The sequence below is a fragment of the Erpetoichthys calabaricus genome, chromosome 12 (assembly GCF_900747795.2).
Source record: "Erpetoichthys calabaricus chromosome 12, fErpCal1.3, whole genome shotgun sequence".
NCBI lineage: Eukaryota > Metazoa > Chordata > Cladistia > Polypteriformes > Polypteridae > Erpetoichthys > Erpetoichthys calabaricus.
Genome location: NC_041405.2, coordinates 14844911 through 14863381, shown reverse-complemented (window position 1 = coordinate 14863381; position 18471 = coordinate 14844911). Strand labels below are relative to the sequence as shown.

At 41.0% G+C, this 18471-nt stretch overlaps 1 protein-coding gene across 2 annotated transcripts in view; it reads right to left on the bottom strand.

The window, feature by feature from the left end:
• Positions 1-1470: 1470 nt before the first annotated feature.
• The window catches only part of LOC114661903 (uncharacterized), an 80865-nt gene continuing 63864 nt past the window's right edge, over positions 1471-18471 (bottom strand). For both annotated transcript variants that reach the window (XM_028815133.2, XM_028815134.2), the window contains 5 exons: positions 16557-16649; positions 7262-7467; positions 5926-6787; positions 4544-4691; positions 1471-2979 (listed from right to left, as the gene is read on the bottom strand). In XM_028815133.2, the coding sequence (XP_028670966.1) occupies positions 4570-4691; positions 5926-6787; positions 7262-7467; positions 16557-16649 (1283 nt within the window). In that variant the 3' untranslated portion in view covers positions 1471-2979; positions 4544-4569. The remainder of the gene's footprint in view (positions 2980-4543; positions 4692-5925; positions 6788-7261; positions 7468-16556; positions 16650-18471) is intronic.

Below are 18471 nucleotides of genomic sequence, written 5' to 3'. Positions count from 1 at the left end.
TACGGCTAGAAGATGAATTTATTTTCAATTCTTTTGTAACCCAAACATAAGACACCAAAGAAATATACTTTTCTGTTTATTTTTGTTTGGATGATGAGGTTGGACCTCAGATTTGCTTTCAGTACCCAGTCATTCCTGCAACTGGCCAATAAAAAAAACAATGAGCAAGAAGTACCCTACAGAGAAATCCCTAAAGCAAATAGAGAGAGTGATACTTAAATAGTATCTTCCCCTGGCTAAACTGGCCCCAGGAAATGAGGTGCAGTGTGAATGGTCACATATATATATATATATATATATATATATAGTAATAATATGGGAGATATTGATTCTCTTGAGCACTTCTGGATCATGTGGAAACCGGGGTAGTCCTCCCCCAGCATCGTCCTCTGGCAGTACCCAAGGACCCTGACAGGGTTTGCATGTCTGTACTCCAACTAGCATGCCACCATGCAGGTGTGTTAACTGGGGTCTGCCAGGAGAAAGATTGGCACCAACTGTGTGGGGGAATGAACTGTTGTCTGGCACCCACAATTCATTATAGTTCTTTCCCCACTCAACAGACAACTATACTGACAGGGCCTTCAATCCTGCCATCCTCCTGGCTGGGATGCCTGTCCTTTCTCCATGGCACTTAAAGTATTCTATATATATATATATATATATATATATATATATATATATATATATATATATATATATATATACAGTATAAGTATAATATAAGTATATATATAAATATCTATGTGGTCCTTAAACCAAGATAAAGAGTTGATGTTTGTAGAATCATTTCTCCACAAGGCTAATTTTTGTCCTTGCTTGCTTACCTGTGAAATTTTGGCCTGATTGTGATTGCGATCGCTCCATTCTGAAAATTTTGTTTGTTCTGTTACTTCATGCATAAAGTTGAAAAATAATAAGTAGAAGTAATAGTAAGAAGTCAGCTATTCCTCCAACAAGCTGTAGTCATATGTTAGCAGTCACCATTTTGCCTGCATTATCCTACAACTTAATTACGGATTTCTGAAACCTGAACAATTCTCCAGTTATCAATATCTTTGCATTCACCTTAAGAATCTTTATCAGGATTCTTCATTTGTCATCTTGTACTTATTTTTTATTAAACCTCATCTTCACAGTAAAAGGTCTTTACTTTCAATTAATTTGTGCAAAGTAACTACATTTCATCATCATCAGCGATCCATTTCAAGTTTTTTTTCCCTCAGAATATGAGATATTCTTTGGAGTGCCAGGTTGTGTGTCTCCCTGAAACCTGACAGTTAGGTTTGTTAATGAACAATTGCCAATGGGTATCTCTGGATAATTAATTTACTTTACTTTGCAAGGGTGCATTACTGACACATTTAGTAGAACTTTCGAAAAACGCTGTTTAAAAATTATTAAACCATCAACATGACATGAGAAATGAACACACATTTAACAGACTCTCAATAGGTAAGGAATGCAATCTTTTAAAAATTATTTTATTTATTACTTAATATTGTTATAAATGTTAAAAAATAAAATTAAGATATTAGCCATAGGTAAAGTTTTAACACGGAGGGCAGGCAGCCCATTTAAATAATTTAAATATAAACAGAATTCAACATATTTTCAGTAGTACACATTTTTTCTTTTTACACAATACAGGGAAGATTCCTGTTATGCTCATGTTACATTAGCACAAAAGTAAGATGAATTTTTGATGCAATGCAAATAGAAAATAAGTATGCCATCTCAGATTCCAGGTGGTCCAGCCTCGAGTGTGTGAGATGATTAAAAAAAAAAAAAACATTCATGTTCATACCGGAGATTAAAAAAAAAACATATAAAACATATTTACTGTATGAAAAAAATGCCAGCTGAAGTCACCAATGTTAGAGTGGGTTTTAAAAAATATTGTCAAATGACAGATGAAAAATAAACAAGTATTTTTCTGAACTCTGTTATAGTATAAATGTATTTGTGAAATCAACATTTAGCAGAGATACAGGCCTTTTCCTATTGATTCACTAATTAAAATAACGGTTCAATGTAAATCCACTATAAAAGATTTTTGACTTTTTTGGTCATAAGATGTCATAAGCTAACAGAGGTGATTTCAGCTGGTTCAGCTCAAACAAATTGGAAACATCTCACTCCGTGACAGATCATATTCCAGTTATGCTCACTGTCACTGGACCACAGTAAAGGAAAACGGTATATTATTAAAAACCTCCTTACTGATCCCTCACTTTCTAATTGTTAACTGATCTAATAGGTCCTCAGTTATTCCCCACCCTTTCTTTTCAAGAGCTCTTCAAAATGTGCCTTTTGACCTATAAAGTGATCACTTCCAGTTAATAAAAGCATTCATACGTTCTTCAGTGTTGTAAAAAAGACGTGGTTCTTACTGACACCAAAAGTAACCCAGTGGTTGGTCATTGCCTATAAACCACAAAATACTTGTAGATGTTGCAAGCAACGATACAAAGAACAGTTATTTCATCAGCTTATTTGCTTCTTAAGCAAATCTAAATACAACACAGAATTCTTCTGAAGTCATCTGGTTGTAGAAGTATGGCCATCGTTTCCATAAATTTTTATCTCAAGAACGTCAGTAACAGATTTAAATATTTATTCCTCATTTTAGGCATTTGCCTTCAAGAAAGGCTGCCACACCAATTGCTACATCTGACAGCCGACGCTCATTAGTTGGTATTTCCATTATTTCGAATACTTTCCAAAGTTCAGAGTTCTTTTTTTTTAATCATCATATATATTTTGTTTTTACAAAAAATGTTAAAATATACAAATACTTCTCTCCTGAAAGGAAAGATTAGCACAATTATGAAGTCTTTTTTTAAGTACAATAATATAACAATGTGTTCAAGCAGTGTTCAGACACATAATAAAAAAATAGAACTGCCCAGCAACTTATGTCCACATCTGAAGCACCAGTTATTGATTTGACTTCTTTAAATATCAGCCGAGGGGAACCTGCAGGTATTAAAAAAAAAGAGAGAGAAATTTGCTTTAAAAACCACTTGACTGTAAAAATCAAGAATTCATACTTTGTAGGTTTCCAGCATTTCATTGTTTTAAATAATCACTCATAGTCTTTATCATGTGATCTAAAGGGAGCATGACTGAGTGTGGCTGAGTGGTTAGTGCATCTGTCTTACAGCTCCAGGGGACTGAGTTCAAATCAAGGCCCTTCATGAAAGTTGACTTCTTCACTCCGTATGTGTGTAGCGTACAACAGTTTTTGTTTTCGTAGACCAAACAAATTAATAATTGGTGCGTTGGGGACTCTAGATTGGCATGTTGTGAGTAGATGAATTTGTTTTCTGATTTACCACTTATGGTTTCTTCCTGTCTTGCATGTATTCTTGCTAGGAAAGGATTCATAAACCCGTGATCCTAATTTTGGATTAAGCTGTTTCAGTAAATGGTTGGGATTAACACAAATCTTTTTCCCCTCCCATCACTAACGACGAAACAAAACGATTTTTGTGAAACTGAATCTGTAGGAAAGGAGCTATATAAATAAAATGTATTATTATTATTATTATTATCATTATTATTATTATTATTGTTATTGTTGTTATTATTATTAGTATTATCTATTCTACATAGAAGAATGAACATAGAATACTGAAGTCAAATCCATTTGAAAAAATGAGTCAGGAATCAGTTGTGCCCAGGATCTCAGCCCATCACTAACAACTTCTATTCACACCTAAAAATACTAGTTTTACAGCTATCAGTTTCTCCCACTTATGTTTTTAGGATACGTGGGGAAACACGGAAAGACCCTAATTCTACACAGACACTAACTGACATGGAATGTGAATCCAGTCCTCTGGAAATATGAAGACCCAGCACTTACCACTTGTAAGGAAGCTTGTTTTGCAGTAATCAGCATGGCGGCAAAGCAGATAGCGTTGCTGTCCTATTCATCTAACATTGTGGGTTCAAATCCCATGCACCAAGGCCGCCCAAGTGGCTTTTGTTTGGTCAGCCCCTGTCCTTTTAGCAGGTACTCTGGATTTCTTCATGTATCGTAAAGAGTTTTTTGGTGACTCTAATTTGACTGTATGTGAGTGTGTGGATGGGGCCTGTCTAGGGTTGGTTCCCTCCCTTGGATCTGACAATGCTGAGATCATCCATGGACAATGAAATGAGATAATAGAAAATGAACATATTTTTCCATATTTTTTTTTTAATAAATAAATGTTTTTTTCTGGTTTTCAAGACTTGCAATATAAACTTGACATTTGATCATCTCTCTTTTCCGGCTGTAAGCCTTGCCTATTTTTTTTGCACTCACCTCCCATTCTTGTGCATCTCAATAATGTACTGTCTCGTTATGAGTCAGTACTGTACAGTAACATGGTTAAAGAAACAGCTGTTAGCGCCTGCCTTCTTTCTAAACAATATTCTATTTAATGTTCACAGGCTCACCCTTGTGTGAAGTTCTTGATTTCCTCCCTGACGAAGCACACGGTGGCTCATTCGGCCACATAATAAATTCGTCTTTGACCTTTGAGAGCTGACTCACCTGTGACTCTGTGCTGCCCACGTTTATCAAGACATCAAGTTTTTCAACGAGGACTGATGGATCATGTGTTTAAACTTGTGGTGTTTCTTTTTTAGAGGCCTCCTTCCTCTTGCCTGGGTGACACCTGCGGATGTGGCTGTAGATACCGCTGCAATCCAAAAGAGGAAAAACAAAACAAACAATTTTAGATTCAGATGAATTTTTCAGAAAATGTGTAATCCCCAAATGGAATTGGCTAATCAGTTTTGGGTCTTCTTGGATCTTATTGGAAGGACTCAAAGGTTAAATCCGTCGAAATTATAAAATGCTTATTGTCACCACTGATAGTTTCCATCTGAACAAAGTGCTTCTACTTGACATTCTGTGTCTAAGAAAGTCAGGTCAGGTTCAGGTCAGGTTGGGGAGCATGCACTGTACCCACCACACTACGAAACAGCTTGGGGTCCTGGTTGGCAACCCCCCAGGCAGACACGTGGTCCAGTCCCACCCTCCGGAAATGACCCTCTATTTGCCACAGCCAGGTGTTACGTGGGTGTCCCCTTGGCCTGGTCTAGCCACTTGGGTCCTCAACAATGAGGATCCTGCGAGTCAGATCACCTTCAGGGAATCGTGGCACATGGCCGTTGTGCCGTAACTGATGCTCCCTCACAATGCAGGTAATGTGACTCCTTCGGGACTCCATGAACAACACAAAGTCAAACCAGCAGTACCCAAGAGAGACACAATGTTCGTCTCAGGTCACTGGATAGCGTCCATGTCTCACAACCATATAGCAAGACAGGAAGCCCCAGAACTCTAAAGACTTGGACCTTCATCCTTTTGCACAGATATCAGGAGTGCCACACATCCCTTTCCAGTGACCTCATGACCCCCCATGCTCTCCCAATCTGTCTACTGACTTCATAGGAAGAGTCACCAGAGACATGAATGTCACTGCTGAGGTAAGTAAACCTCTCGACGAGGTCAACACTCTCTCTGCAGACAGACACACTGCTGATGGCCATGCCCAAGAGGTCATTAAAGGCCTGGATCTTTGGTTTTAATCAGGACACTCGCAAACCCAGACACTCAGACCCCTCACTCAGTCTCTCGAGCACCCCAATCAGAGCCTCCATCGACTCCGTGAAGATCACAGCATCGTAGGCAAAGTCAAGAGCGGTGAATCTTTCTTCACCAACAGATGCCCCACAGCCTCTGGACCCCATGACGTTGCCCAACAAGGGTGTTGAGTAGGGTCACAGAGAGTGAAAAAATAAATCTAAATGCTTGATGTCAGCACATATTGAAAATGAACAGTCACAGCTCTCGGGTTTACCATGTAAGTTAGATCACGAAAATGACGTTAAATCTGAACAAGAAGATTAAACAAATGAAGCTGCTACCTGGTCGCTTGGTGAATACAGGTGAGTGCTTTGGAAGAGGTGGCTTCTTGGCAGGAGTCACGCGCTGTCTGTGATGTCGCTGCACGGATGGGCTTGGACGAGGCCTGTGATGACTTTTATTTGGTGCCCCCTTCTGTTGCCTGGTAGAGATGCTTGTTGATTGTTGCTTTGTGACTGGGCGTGAAAGCTCCCTGGAGTGACTTTGCCCAGAGCCATTTGGATGCAGGATGGGCAGTTGAACAGTGGTAGATGTGGGATGCCGTGGGAAGACTTGAGGATTGATTTGAGATGAGTTTAACTCGGAATTCTGCTTCACCGATGCATCCAAATACTGTCCAGAGGTATTACCTTTGGAGTGGTCTGAGTGGTGACCAGAGTGGCTTCTTATATTAGATTCTGAAACTTGTCCAGAATAATGTCCTGAGTGGTTAAACTTTGAATGTCCTGAGGAATTTAAGATATGATCTCTCAAAGAGTGGTTGGACCAATGTCCAAAGTGGCTTCCTTCCAAAGAAGTTGAAATCTGTCCCGAATAATGCTTTGTGGAGGGTTCCAGATTCAGTTTGGGGTGGGATCCCATAGTTGGTTGAGGAAAATGTCTAGAGTGGGATCCCAGTTCATCATGTTGTCCCACGTGATCCTTTGTAGAAGGATCTACAAGATGTCTGGAGTTCTCTCCAAAAGGATGTTCTGACACATGTTTGGTCTGGAGTTGCCCAGTAGTACTGGGTTGTTGGCTTGAATGCCCCTGGGCTGTATTTGGGGAACTGGATGTCTCACAGTGACACTCAAGATGATCCTCTACTGTCACAACAGCCATTACCCGGGTTTGCTTTCCTTGAGTAAACTCGATCTTCAGGACCTAAGAGTGGACATAAAAACATGGCCAACTTTTACATTTAGGCACAAATTTTATGAAACACTGTTTAGTTTTCTACATATATTTAATTTCTGGCAGGTACCCATTCAAAAAATGGAGAACGATAGGAAGCCCTGACAGCAGGTGAGCAGTGATCTGAAACTGAGCCTGTCCTGGGGAGGTCAGTTCAAGACTAGAGGCATGTCAGAAAATCAAATAGCTAAGGATTTAACTGAAATTCTAAAAAGACACAGTATAAAGATTTGAATAAAACAAAAACAATTTAAACTGAGCCTACTGAACTCCTATGGAAACGTAAACATCCAAAACCCACAAACTGCTCTTCTAATTTAAAATTATTATGCGGTATTTTTATAATGATTCCTGATTGATCTTTTCTGTCTCAATATTACTCAGTCATAAGCACCTTTTTATCTATATATTGTTAATATGACAAAACACGTCCAAATTTCTCACCATTAGATGGCGCAGATGAACCCGCGTTGGCACGCAGCGTACATTTCGAGTGTTACAGCAGCCTGAGCAGCGCTGCACTTCCACACATGTGGGCCAAATTAGGAAGTTGGCATTGGTCCGGTCCACCATACCCCGGGTGAGCTCCATCACCTCTGTGCGAACTTTGCATTCTGCCAGCTTGGCTCTCTCTACATTGATTGCGGACCCTAGAAGACAAAAATGGAGGAAGTCACATTGCCGCTTGCACAATGACATTTCACAGCTCGGCTACAACAGGAAGGGGACATAGAGATCATTACAGAAGCAGAGTGGGGTGAACACCACTGAACATAAGAACACAGGAAATGCGAAAAAGAAGACCAAGCCATTTATTTCATTAAGTTCACTTGGTGGATTTTTAAATTAAGTTTCCCTAATACCTCATCAAAATCTTTAAGGTTATTCACTTCAATTACAAGCGTAAGTCAGATGAAAACCTTATTTTTTTTTTCGTAATTCATTGCATCCTCTACTGTCACAACAGCCAATACCCGGGTTTGCTTTCCTTGAGTAAACTCGATCTTCAGGACCTAAGAGTGGACATAAAAACATGGCCAGCTTTTACATTTAGCTACAAATTTTATGAAACACTGTGAAGTTTTCTACATATATTTAATTTCTGGCAGGTACCCATTCAAAAAATGGAGAACGATAGGATGCCCTGACAGCAGGTGAGCAAATGTATACTTTTTCTATGTGGTTTCCAGTGAGTTCAGCGTAAGTCCTCTAGTGCTAATAAAGTGTAAGAATTCCTTTAAAAAATGTCTTTTGGTTGCATGAACAGCCACTCATGCACCACCTGCACAATTTCCGCTAAAAAAGCCATGACCTTCTGCTTCAACAGGTCACAGAAATTGTTGACAGGCATCAACGTGTTGTCTTAATTCTAGAATCAGCTGCACTGGCGTCCATCTTGCAGAAACTTTACGGAAGTGGAACACATCATGGATAATGTGGTGTGATGAACCATGACTGATGTTTGTAAGCAAGGCTATGTCATTTATCATCTCTTCACAATTTTCCGTTGTGAAGCTTTCAACATGCAACAAAGCAATCGACTTTGTTATCATTAGTCAGTGTGCTTAACCCATCAAGTCACAGAACTTGTGCTGTTTCGGAACTTCCTACTACACTCGTATGCTTGCATTACCCTAGTGATAAATTTCGATAGTTTTCTCCCCTTTACTGATCAAAAAGTCGACAACAGAATGCTTCTTCTCATTGGCGCATGTTCCAGTGGAGTGGCCATCTTTATACTGCTAGTATGACGTCATGTAGCTCATGTGCACAGTGCTTCCACTATCCTTGCTAATGATGTTGCCAACATACATGACAATGGTATGGTGTTTAGAACTTCTATCACAATTTTAGGGCATTCATTTGTCTCACCCTTGTACATGACTAGTTAGTTTGTTCTGTATTGTTACTGGCTTCCATATTATTTGCGTTTCTTGTTTAAAGATGAGCAGCTGTATCAGTGTGTTAGGGAGTCTGTGTTTTCATTTTTAATTTCCACTAGCATTCTCAGATGCGTGAATCACTTCTTGATGAAGTATTCAGTTCTATTGATGCCTTGATAGATGTTAATATAGGGTGACGCACCAAAAAGCAAGCTTGCGTACGGTAGAGCATCACACCTCAGCTTTACCAACAGCAGATGTAGGCAGACGAAGCTAGCAGGAAGTCTTCATTCATGTTAGTTCTGCATGCATCCTGGAGAGAAGAAACGCTGTATTCATCTGAACAGCGTACTTTGATTGTAGAGCTGTATGTTCGTTTAGGCATTCATGTCTTCAGGTTGACATGTCAAGGATACATGAAGCAAGAACACATTGTGAGTGCTTCTGCAATTTAAATGAAAGTGCCATAGTACTAGTTTTGTTAGCAATACCCCAAAACGAAGAAGTTCTTCCATCAGTGCCCCACAGGTTGTCGGCAACATTGCGAAACACGTCATCGACAAAGGTGATCACCGCAGCAGACAACTTACGTCAGGGTGTACCCCATGATTTGCAGGCTATTTCTTCATACGCCACCTGGTATCTCTTCAAGAACTCCTACCCATTAACTAATATTAGATTTTGGTTGAGGACCTGAAAGCACTCAGTGTAAAAATTTGCAGTGATGAAGAAAATCGGAAATGGAGGAGATACATTTCACAGAACAGCATGTAAAACCTGATGCTGTCTTCTTAATCTCCTTTCACAACTTTGTCTCTAACAAGATGGAATAGAAATGGCAGGGGACAGGACTCTAATGAGATCTCAAAATGCCGCTACCATCACCATGAAGATTCTGATGACATGACAATACAGTCAAGGCAAATGCATACTGTCACCCTATGGTGGAGAACCAACTGCAAGGCTCCAAATTAATTTGGAGAAGAATGCGAGCCACTAAGGTTTCTATAAGATTGGTGTCCTACATGGGCAGCCACTGTGTTCATAACCTGGATCCTTTCTGCACAATGAACGCTGGCACATTGCAGAATCATCAGTAAGTGTGGGCTACTTGGAGGCAATCCTGAGACCCCAGTTCTTCATGGGGTAGGATACACTGATACCGGGACCTTTTCAAGATGGTAGCCCTAGTTCTGGCATCATCCCTGAATGAAAAGATGATTTTGTCATTAGATTTGCCAGCAAATCTGAGGACCCTGGAGCTAAGAAGCAGGGAAACAGATGAGTTGGGGTACATCAAAAGTTGGTGGCCACATTTTTAGAAGCATTAGAAACAAGCGAAAGTATAGAGCTAAAGAACAGCTATGATATAAACAGAGTAGCTTCTCACTGTGTATCGGCGCTGGAGGAAACTGCAATTCTGCACTTCTTCCTTCTGTTATTTTCCTGCCTTCCACTTTAACCTAGTTTCATAATTTATTTATTTATTTTATTTTGTGAATAAGTGTTTTGCAACATCCTTTGGTATCTTTGCCTCCATGGCAATCCTTTAGGGACAAGCAAAATGCAGGCCTGTAGCATGACAGTGATAGGATTTCCCTCTTCTCTGAAGGAGGGGAAACTCCAAAATGCTCCTTCAAGAAGACTACTTGCAACATAATGGAGAAGATGGCCAAAAATGCATTGTAACCAAATTCATTTCCATGTGACATTGTGACAATTTAGACTAGATCACTTTACATTACATTAGATTATGTTAGGTTAGGGTTAGGGTTGTTAGGTTGAATTAGATTAGATTAGATAGCTATTATAACTCACTTGGGAAATTCAGATGCATACAGCTGCAGTGGGCAGAACAGACCCCCAGAGGTGCTTCTTAGCACAGAGTGATGGAATGAGCCTGTGGCTGAAAGTGCTCCAAAAGAGAGCCTCCTGGTGGGGATGGAGGATGTTTTCATGATGCCAGTCCAGTTTTGCCATCATCCTATTTTCTACAGCAGGTTCCAGTGAGTCCCAGGTTCATGCTGTGATGAAGCAGGCCTTCCTGATAGGCTTGTTCAGACATTGTGCTTCTTTTGAGCTCAGGTTGCTTACCCAGCATAGAACACCACACTGGTTACTAATGAAGAATCATAAGAAGAGACCATGTTGCTAGTAGTTTTAATTCTTTTTAATCTGGAGTGATGGACTTTTAATTACCCAAAATTGTAGACTCAGAGGTCTAAGGATTAGACAAAATATCATAATCGGACCAAATCGTAAATCATGGACACCTTGTTCTGTTTTCTTTATACTCTTTATACTGTGTGTAATTCCACAGGCATTTGCCACACCAGACATGCTCAGTTAGCTCTTTTTTATCCTGAATATTTGAATAAGGTAAAATGGCAATGCTGTTAGGGACCTAATAAGATCAGAGATGCAAAAGGACTGAGCAGACTCCCCTGGCTTTCTCTTATATGGCACTTCTTATGTCAGCAAAACCAAGGAGATGGTTACAGCAATAGAAATTCCCCTCTGCATTGAAAGGGTGGGCAGCTCTAAATTTTTTGATAAAAAGTGACGCATGTGATGCAAACGGGAATGTTGTGTTTTGCATGTGACTTTGAAATTGTGAAACGCAGAACTCTTTAAAGAGTTTTTCAGGGTTCAAGTTTTTTTCCGGTTGAAACTAAGAAATGTTCCTCTGTAAAGCTTCTGTGCCCATCTTTCTATTTATGCCCCTCATTCACATTACTGTGTAGGAGAACAAAACATTTTTTAAAAATGTGACATATTTTCCATACAAAGACAGACTAAAACACACCTTCATGCACATTACAGTACTTTCTCCACAGGAAACCCCACTACACAGAAAGTCACTGCTGCCAGCACACACAGCCACCCGCAGGGCACTACCCAGCCACCGTTTTATCCCAGTTGAGGGGATGCACACTTCTGTGCGGGCTTGTGAGCATGAGAACTGACCACCAGAGAACGCTCTTCCAAAAGTACAATGCATATAATGCAGTGATGAAGAATAAGGAATACGAGTGTTTTGGACCTCACAAACAGGAGAAGAGCTCGTCTGTGTGCTGTGCCATGTTTTAAATACCATGACAGAATAGACAAAAGCAAAAAAAGGGCAGAGACTGAATCCGCTGTACCTGTTAACCCTTGGTACAACACCGGGTCCATCATGCAGAACTCGATTCCTTGTCAGAACAAGTGGTGAGCACGCAGTCACACAGTCTGATATGTCCAGTTGTTTAAGAGACATTAGATTAGCAACTGTAGCAACTAGACGTCACATAATGTGACATCGGCATTAGTGATCTTTGTAGAAATAAAAAATGACAGGCAGACGCATGCAAATTGAAGGCACGAAAACACTTGCAGACAGGAACTAAACGTCCTTCTTCTTCTGGGGATGGCATGAATTTCATTCGAGTTTAATTTTGCGAATCTTTTGGCGAAGCCACACGCAGAGTCTCCCTGCCAATTCAATTCGCTCAGATTGTTTTGCTCATTACTACTGATGAACTGAAGTGGACACCACAAGTTTTAGTTATTGTCAAGGAGAATTTCCATCTGTCTGGCCGTCTCTTTTTCTCTGTTTGCTCTCACTAGTTTCTGCAGGTGCAACGTGGAGTCCACCCTCAATATCTGCCAAATGCTGTGGCGTGGCACATGCTCAGTTCAAGATTGTACTGCAGAGAATGGTGAACGGGTGCCCTAAAAAATTAGCCAGTCGCCACAACTCAACGGCCTGAGTCGGAAGGAGGTGGACGTAGCTCTTGAGGAAGAGTGGAGGCAGAAGGACCGGTGACAAAAGGGACTATTTGGGTGCTTTACTGTGTTGTGCTATGTGAGCATTGTGTGCTGTGAAGGCAACACTGCATAAATAAACTATGTGCTGTGTGGCAAAGTCGTGACCTACCTGTCTGTGTCAGGGATAGGATGGCTGTATGTTCCCTGGGCTTCACAATATATATATAAAATACAATATATATACACTAGGGGATTCCCCCCTGCTCTCTTTGCTCGCCAGCCACTTTGCATCTCTGCTGCTTGTGTTGTGAAGAGGGGAGCTGAACGCACCCCAAGGAGACACGGTAGCTCCTCTGAAACCCCCTCTTAAACGGTAATATAATGGGAAACTAAAACTTTTTTTTTACCTCTTTGCTCGATCAGCTACTGGCTTGCTGCTGCTGCCGTGCCGCATGATCTGCATCTTGCACGGCGCTTCGAACATTTAAAAGCCTGTACAGCAGTGTTCCTACTCTATGTCTTTTATTTCCAGTCCCGGGCATAGTTAAATCTCTTGGTACAAAGTCTCATCTCGCGGGATGTGAGTTCATGATATTTTTTAGTTTATAATTTAAAAACGGAATAAGAATCTGAAAATCTAACAACATCACATTAAAGTTCGATAAATTCTGAAAAGAATGATACCAAACATATATACTGTATGTAGGCTTTAAAATAAGCCTGATTTAAAGTGTGACAAAAAACATGACATTAAAAATGTCACCGTTGCACTTTTAGGCTTAGGATTTTATATACTGTATATACTACACAAAGAGCCCGTTTCGACAACGTAAGATGAAACAAGCATAAGTTTGTGTCAGCAGTGTATGAAGAACAAATGATAAGTAACGAAGAAGTTGTTTTGTAATGATTGTAGTCTGCTTTACTCATTACTGTACAGGCTTGTACTGTTAGTTGATGAATTTTCCAGGCCTATAGTATAATATTGAATGATGAATGTTCCAGTACAATATGGAATAGTAATAAGTATAAGCACCACAAACCTGATATAGGTGTAGTGAATGAATGCGTAATTGAATCAGAATGCGTAATTAGGCCTCGAGCTGTAGTCGAAATTGCCTTTCAGGCCTCTAGAGCTTTAATCGAAGTCGCCTTTCTCTTTGAATTTTTGCGGCCGTAAATCCGCCGCCCGCCACAATGTTGGGGTTGGATGTCGGTAAGGTTTTTCGGGCAGCTGCGCATTTGGCTTCGGATGGACATGAGTCATGTGAGTGAGTGAGTGAGTGAGTGAGTGAGTGAGTGAGTGAGTGAGTGAGTGAGTGAGTGAGTGAGTGAGTGAGTGAGGAGGCAGGCGAATTATGTATTAAGATATATATATATATATATATATATATATATATATCCATGCATCCATCCATCATCCAACCAGCTATATCCTAACTATAAGGTCGCGGGGGTCTGCCGGAGCCAATTCCAGCCAACACAAGGCAGGAAACAAACTCCGGGCAGGTTGCCAGCCCACTGCAGGGCATACACACACACACCCACACACCAAGCACACACTAGGGACAATTTAGAATCGCCAATACACCTAACCTGCATGTCTTTGAACTGTGGGAGGAAACCCACGCAGACACGAGGAGAACATGCAAACTCCACGCAGGAAGGACCTGGAAAGCGAACCCGGGTCTCCAAACTGCGAGGCAGCAGCGCTACCCACTGTGCCGCCCCATAGATATATATATATATACACAGACAGGCAGACATCATTTTGTCACCCAACACACATTTATTTACAAGTTATAGTGCCACACAACTCACAGACTCCCCAAAGTCCAGGCTAAACCACAATGCCTCACTCTCTTCAGGCCGCTGTCTCTCCTCTAAGACCTTGTCCTGTTCCTCCCAACTCCAGTCATTCCATGAAGGGAGGCGGCCCCTTTTATACGCACCCGGATGTGCTCCAGGTCCTTCCCGGCAATCTCCCACCGGCACTCCCCAGTGTGGCAGAAGTGCGGAGTGCCGGCTGCATACCCGGAAGCACACCGGGTGTCCCCACTCGTCTTCCCCCCGGCACTTCCTGGTGTGGCGGAAGTGCGGGGGTCCAGGGTTCTCCAGGCATGGAGACGCCCCCTGGCAGTGACTACATGCCCCTACAGGGTTGAGCTTCCCAGCTCTGTACCCGTGGCCCCCAAAGGAACTAGGGCGGTCGCCCCCTTGTAGTCTGGTGGAGGCGTGAGCCCTCCTCCGGTCCTCCTGGGTGTCCCGGCTGGGTGCCACCCCCAGCCGCGTGCCACATTATATATATATATATACTAGCAAAATACCCGCGCTTCGCAGCGGAGAAGTAGTGTGTTAAAGAGGTTATGTAAACATATATATACATATACATATATACTTATATATACATATCTACATATACACATATCTACATATACATATATATACATACATATACACATCCACATATACATATATATACATATACAAATTTACACATCTACATATATATATACATATGTACATATATATAGATATAAATATATACATATCTACATATATATACACATATATATATATGCACATATATATATATATATATATATAAATATAGACATACATACATACATACATACATACATACATACATTCATATATATATATATATATATATATATATATATATATATATATATATATATATATATACAGTATATATATACATATCTACTACTATCTATATATATATATATATATATATATATATTCACGGCATTCGTAGTCTGAATCACAATCTGATTGTATGGGTGGTTACCTACCAGGTAACGCTTATGGTTGGCCAGCAAGTCAGCTAACATCCACCACGGTGCCTTCAGTTGTGAGAAGCAGATCACAGAATGGTTGAAAATAGTTTACTGTTAAATAATGCAAAGAGTACGCAACACGTGTTTCGCCCTAATTCTTGGCTCATCAGGCGTACAAACTCACTGCACTCCCTTACGGGAATCGAACCTTGGACGTCAGCGCTAGAGGGGCTTCGCAGCGGTGAAGTATTGCTTTTATATTTTAATTAAGAAGAAAAGAAAACCTTTTTAAATTGAGGGAAAATATACCAATAACAATTTGTTAAGGATCTGTTTTTTTGTGAAGTTGCCTTCACACAGCCTGTCCGCTGTTTTATAAACGAACGCCATATAAGGCCGTCCTTTCTCCTTGCTTAGCGGTTCTGTAGTGGTTTATTGTTCGTTTATTACGATTGTTATAGTTCTCTTTGTATACCACGTTGTCAGTTCAGCACTCCGGTTGTAATATGACCAAGTCGTGCAAGCTTACTGTTGAGAATGCAACGTATAGTTGTACAGGAGAAAAGCAATCTTGCCAAACTTAATTTAAACTTACGGTTTACACCGTGCTTTGTTTCCGCCTTAGCTGCACTTATGAATATGCTTGTATGCGTCACTCGCTCGCTTCTTATTGTTTCGCTGCCTTCTCAATTGTGTAATGAATGTTTTCTTCAGCGCTCTTTGGGGCTCTTCCTTGTTTTCTACGTACTGCGTTCACAGTCAGTTCACGTGATTACGTGGGAGGTGTGATGACGCGATACGCAACCCCGCCTCCCACAGCCAGCGAGCTGCAGTCCATTAGAGTATATGGACAAAAAAGAGGTTCCAGTTATGACCGTTACGCTTTGAATTTCGAAATGAAACCTGCCTAACTTTTGTAAGTAAGCTGTAAGGAATGATCCTGCCAAATTTCAGCCTTCCACCTACACGGGAAGTTGGAGAATTAGTGATGAGTGAGTGAGTGAGTGAGTGAGTGAGTGAGTGAGTGAGTGAGTGAGTGAGTGAGTGAGTGAGTGAGTGAGTGAGTGAGTGAGTGAGTGAGTGAGTGAGGGCTTTGCCTTTTATTAGTATAGATATGGCAGTAGCATATATTCAGCATATGTACAATGTCTCCAATTTCTCCTTTTGTTATCCAAAAATTAATACCAAATCACATACAAATGAGAACAGATAAGGATATAATACAAAATGCACTTTTGATGCAAGATACAAAAGTAAAGCCAAGAGAACGCGTGCCAAAGTTTTCAAGACTTTTCTTCTTACCAAGGCTGCGTGTCATCCTGGCCAAGCTGGAGTTTGAACTCTGTGTATTGTTAAAAGATAAGTTGTGGTGGGTTTCAGCCTCCGAGTCTTCGTCTGCATGATTAAGAGAAAATAAATGCAACATTAATGCAAAAGAAGAAAAACATATAGGCACACATGCACAGATTTTACTTTGTGAGGTTAAATATATATTATTGTACATATAAGCAGTAAATCTCTGACTCAAGTGTGCATCGGATGGCATGAGCTTGTGGCCTGTGTTGGACTGGACGACCTAACAGAGCTGCCTTCCATTTATGTATACGTATGCACATACAGTACAATGATGAGGGTTTGTAGATTTCATGTATTTACTGCTATATGCTTAAAATACATAAAGAAATCTCTTATGGTAGGACTCACGGTGCCCTCCATAATGTTTGGGACAAAGTCCCATTTTTCATTGATTTCCCCAGCTGCTCTATAATTTAAAACGACAAACCAAACAATTCAGACGTGTTTAAAGTGCACATTGCAGACTTTCATTTAAGGGGATTTGCCATTTTGGTTACACAACTCTTTTTCTATATGGTCCCCCCATTTCAGGGCACAATAAAATTTGGGACAGTTGGCATCACAAGTATTTGTGAATCATCAGGTGCATTTCATGGCTTCATAAGATACCTCAAGTTGCTTCTACCCCTTGGAGTCCGGAGGGCACTGCATGTAGGTAGTGTCACCTACTGATGTGCTAAGATTTTCATCATCTGGTTAATATCTTCACATGGGACATCTCACAGCATTTGGATAATTATCCATTTTTATAAAAGTTGGAGCACAGGCAGCTTAAGTGACTCGTTGGCTCCATGAAGCATAAATTGGCACCTGTGTCATTTCAGACTTTGTACCCAAGCCACTAGATCATACTGCATGCTCCTCTTTCACACGTTCAGCTGGGTGGGATGCTGACACGCAGCGCGTGGTCTGTTGCGCTGGAAGTGGCTCACAGGGTGTCCAGTCCTTTATCGAATAAATAATACTGAATATTTCCCCCAACTCCGCACCTCAACACCCTTCGTTTCTCTTCATCTGTAGCTTTTGCTTCCGCTGCCCTGTGGTTCTCACCATTCTTTTTCCTGGTAACCACACCATATCCCTACTCCACCACCAATCATTGTCCAACCCTAAACCCGCGGCGCCCCCCCCCCCCCAAAAAAAAAAGAAAAAAACGCCCATGTGCAGCTGCAGGAAAACTGCTCCGTGGGACTTTCTTAGTTCTATTTAAAAAAAATCACCAAACATTGTTTCAAAGACAAAGGGAATTTTGATTCGGCTCCAGTGCTTCTATTTATAAAGCTCCCTCTTTATGCCGTGTCCAGAATGTGTGTCCTGCTATCTGCGGCCACAATGCACTGGAAATCAAATGGAGAGAAACGCACGTATTGTGAGAGAGGGCGTGGTGCTTCAGGAGATGCCCGGTTACTGTATGTGGAACGACAGACTCCCTCTCTGAGATGTCTGCTTCATGCCAGTTGAATGGGCACTAATGGGCCATAAAGTAAGTGCGGCTCATACCCCTGCTCTTCACGATCTGGAAGGCACACAGCTAGGAGACAGTGAGCTGTAAATTATGTGCTTGGATGCCACACATTCCCCCTGGGTTGTAACTTTGTAGGAATATGTGAGCACATATTGTTACATTGAGTGGCATGAATAAATAGCACTGCATCTTTACAAATTCAGTGGGCTTCATTCAGATCTTGCATCCGATTCTTGTCCAGTTTACACCTTCTGCCTCCGTGTGTCTGTGTGTGTGTGTTTTCACTGGCATGGCCTGCCTTTCATTCTAACTCCTCAAAGACCTGCTGCCTAACTCTAAATTGGCCGTGGATTTATGGATGTGCATGTGAGTAGGCCCTGTGGATTAACACCCGGT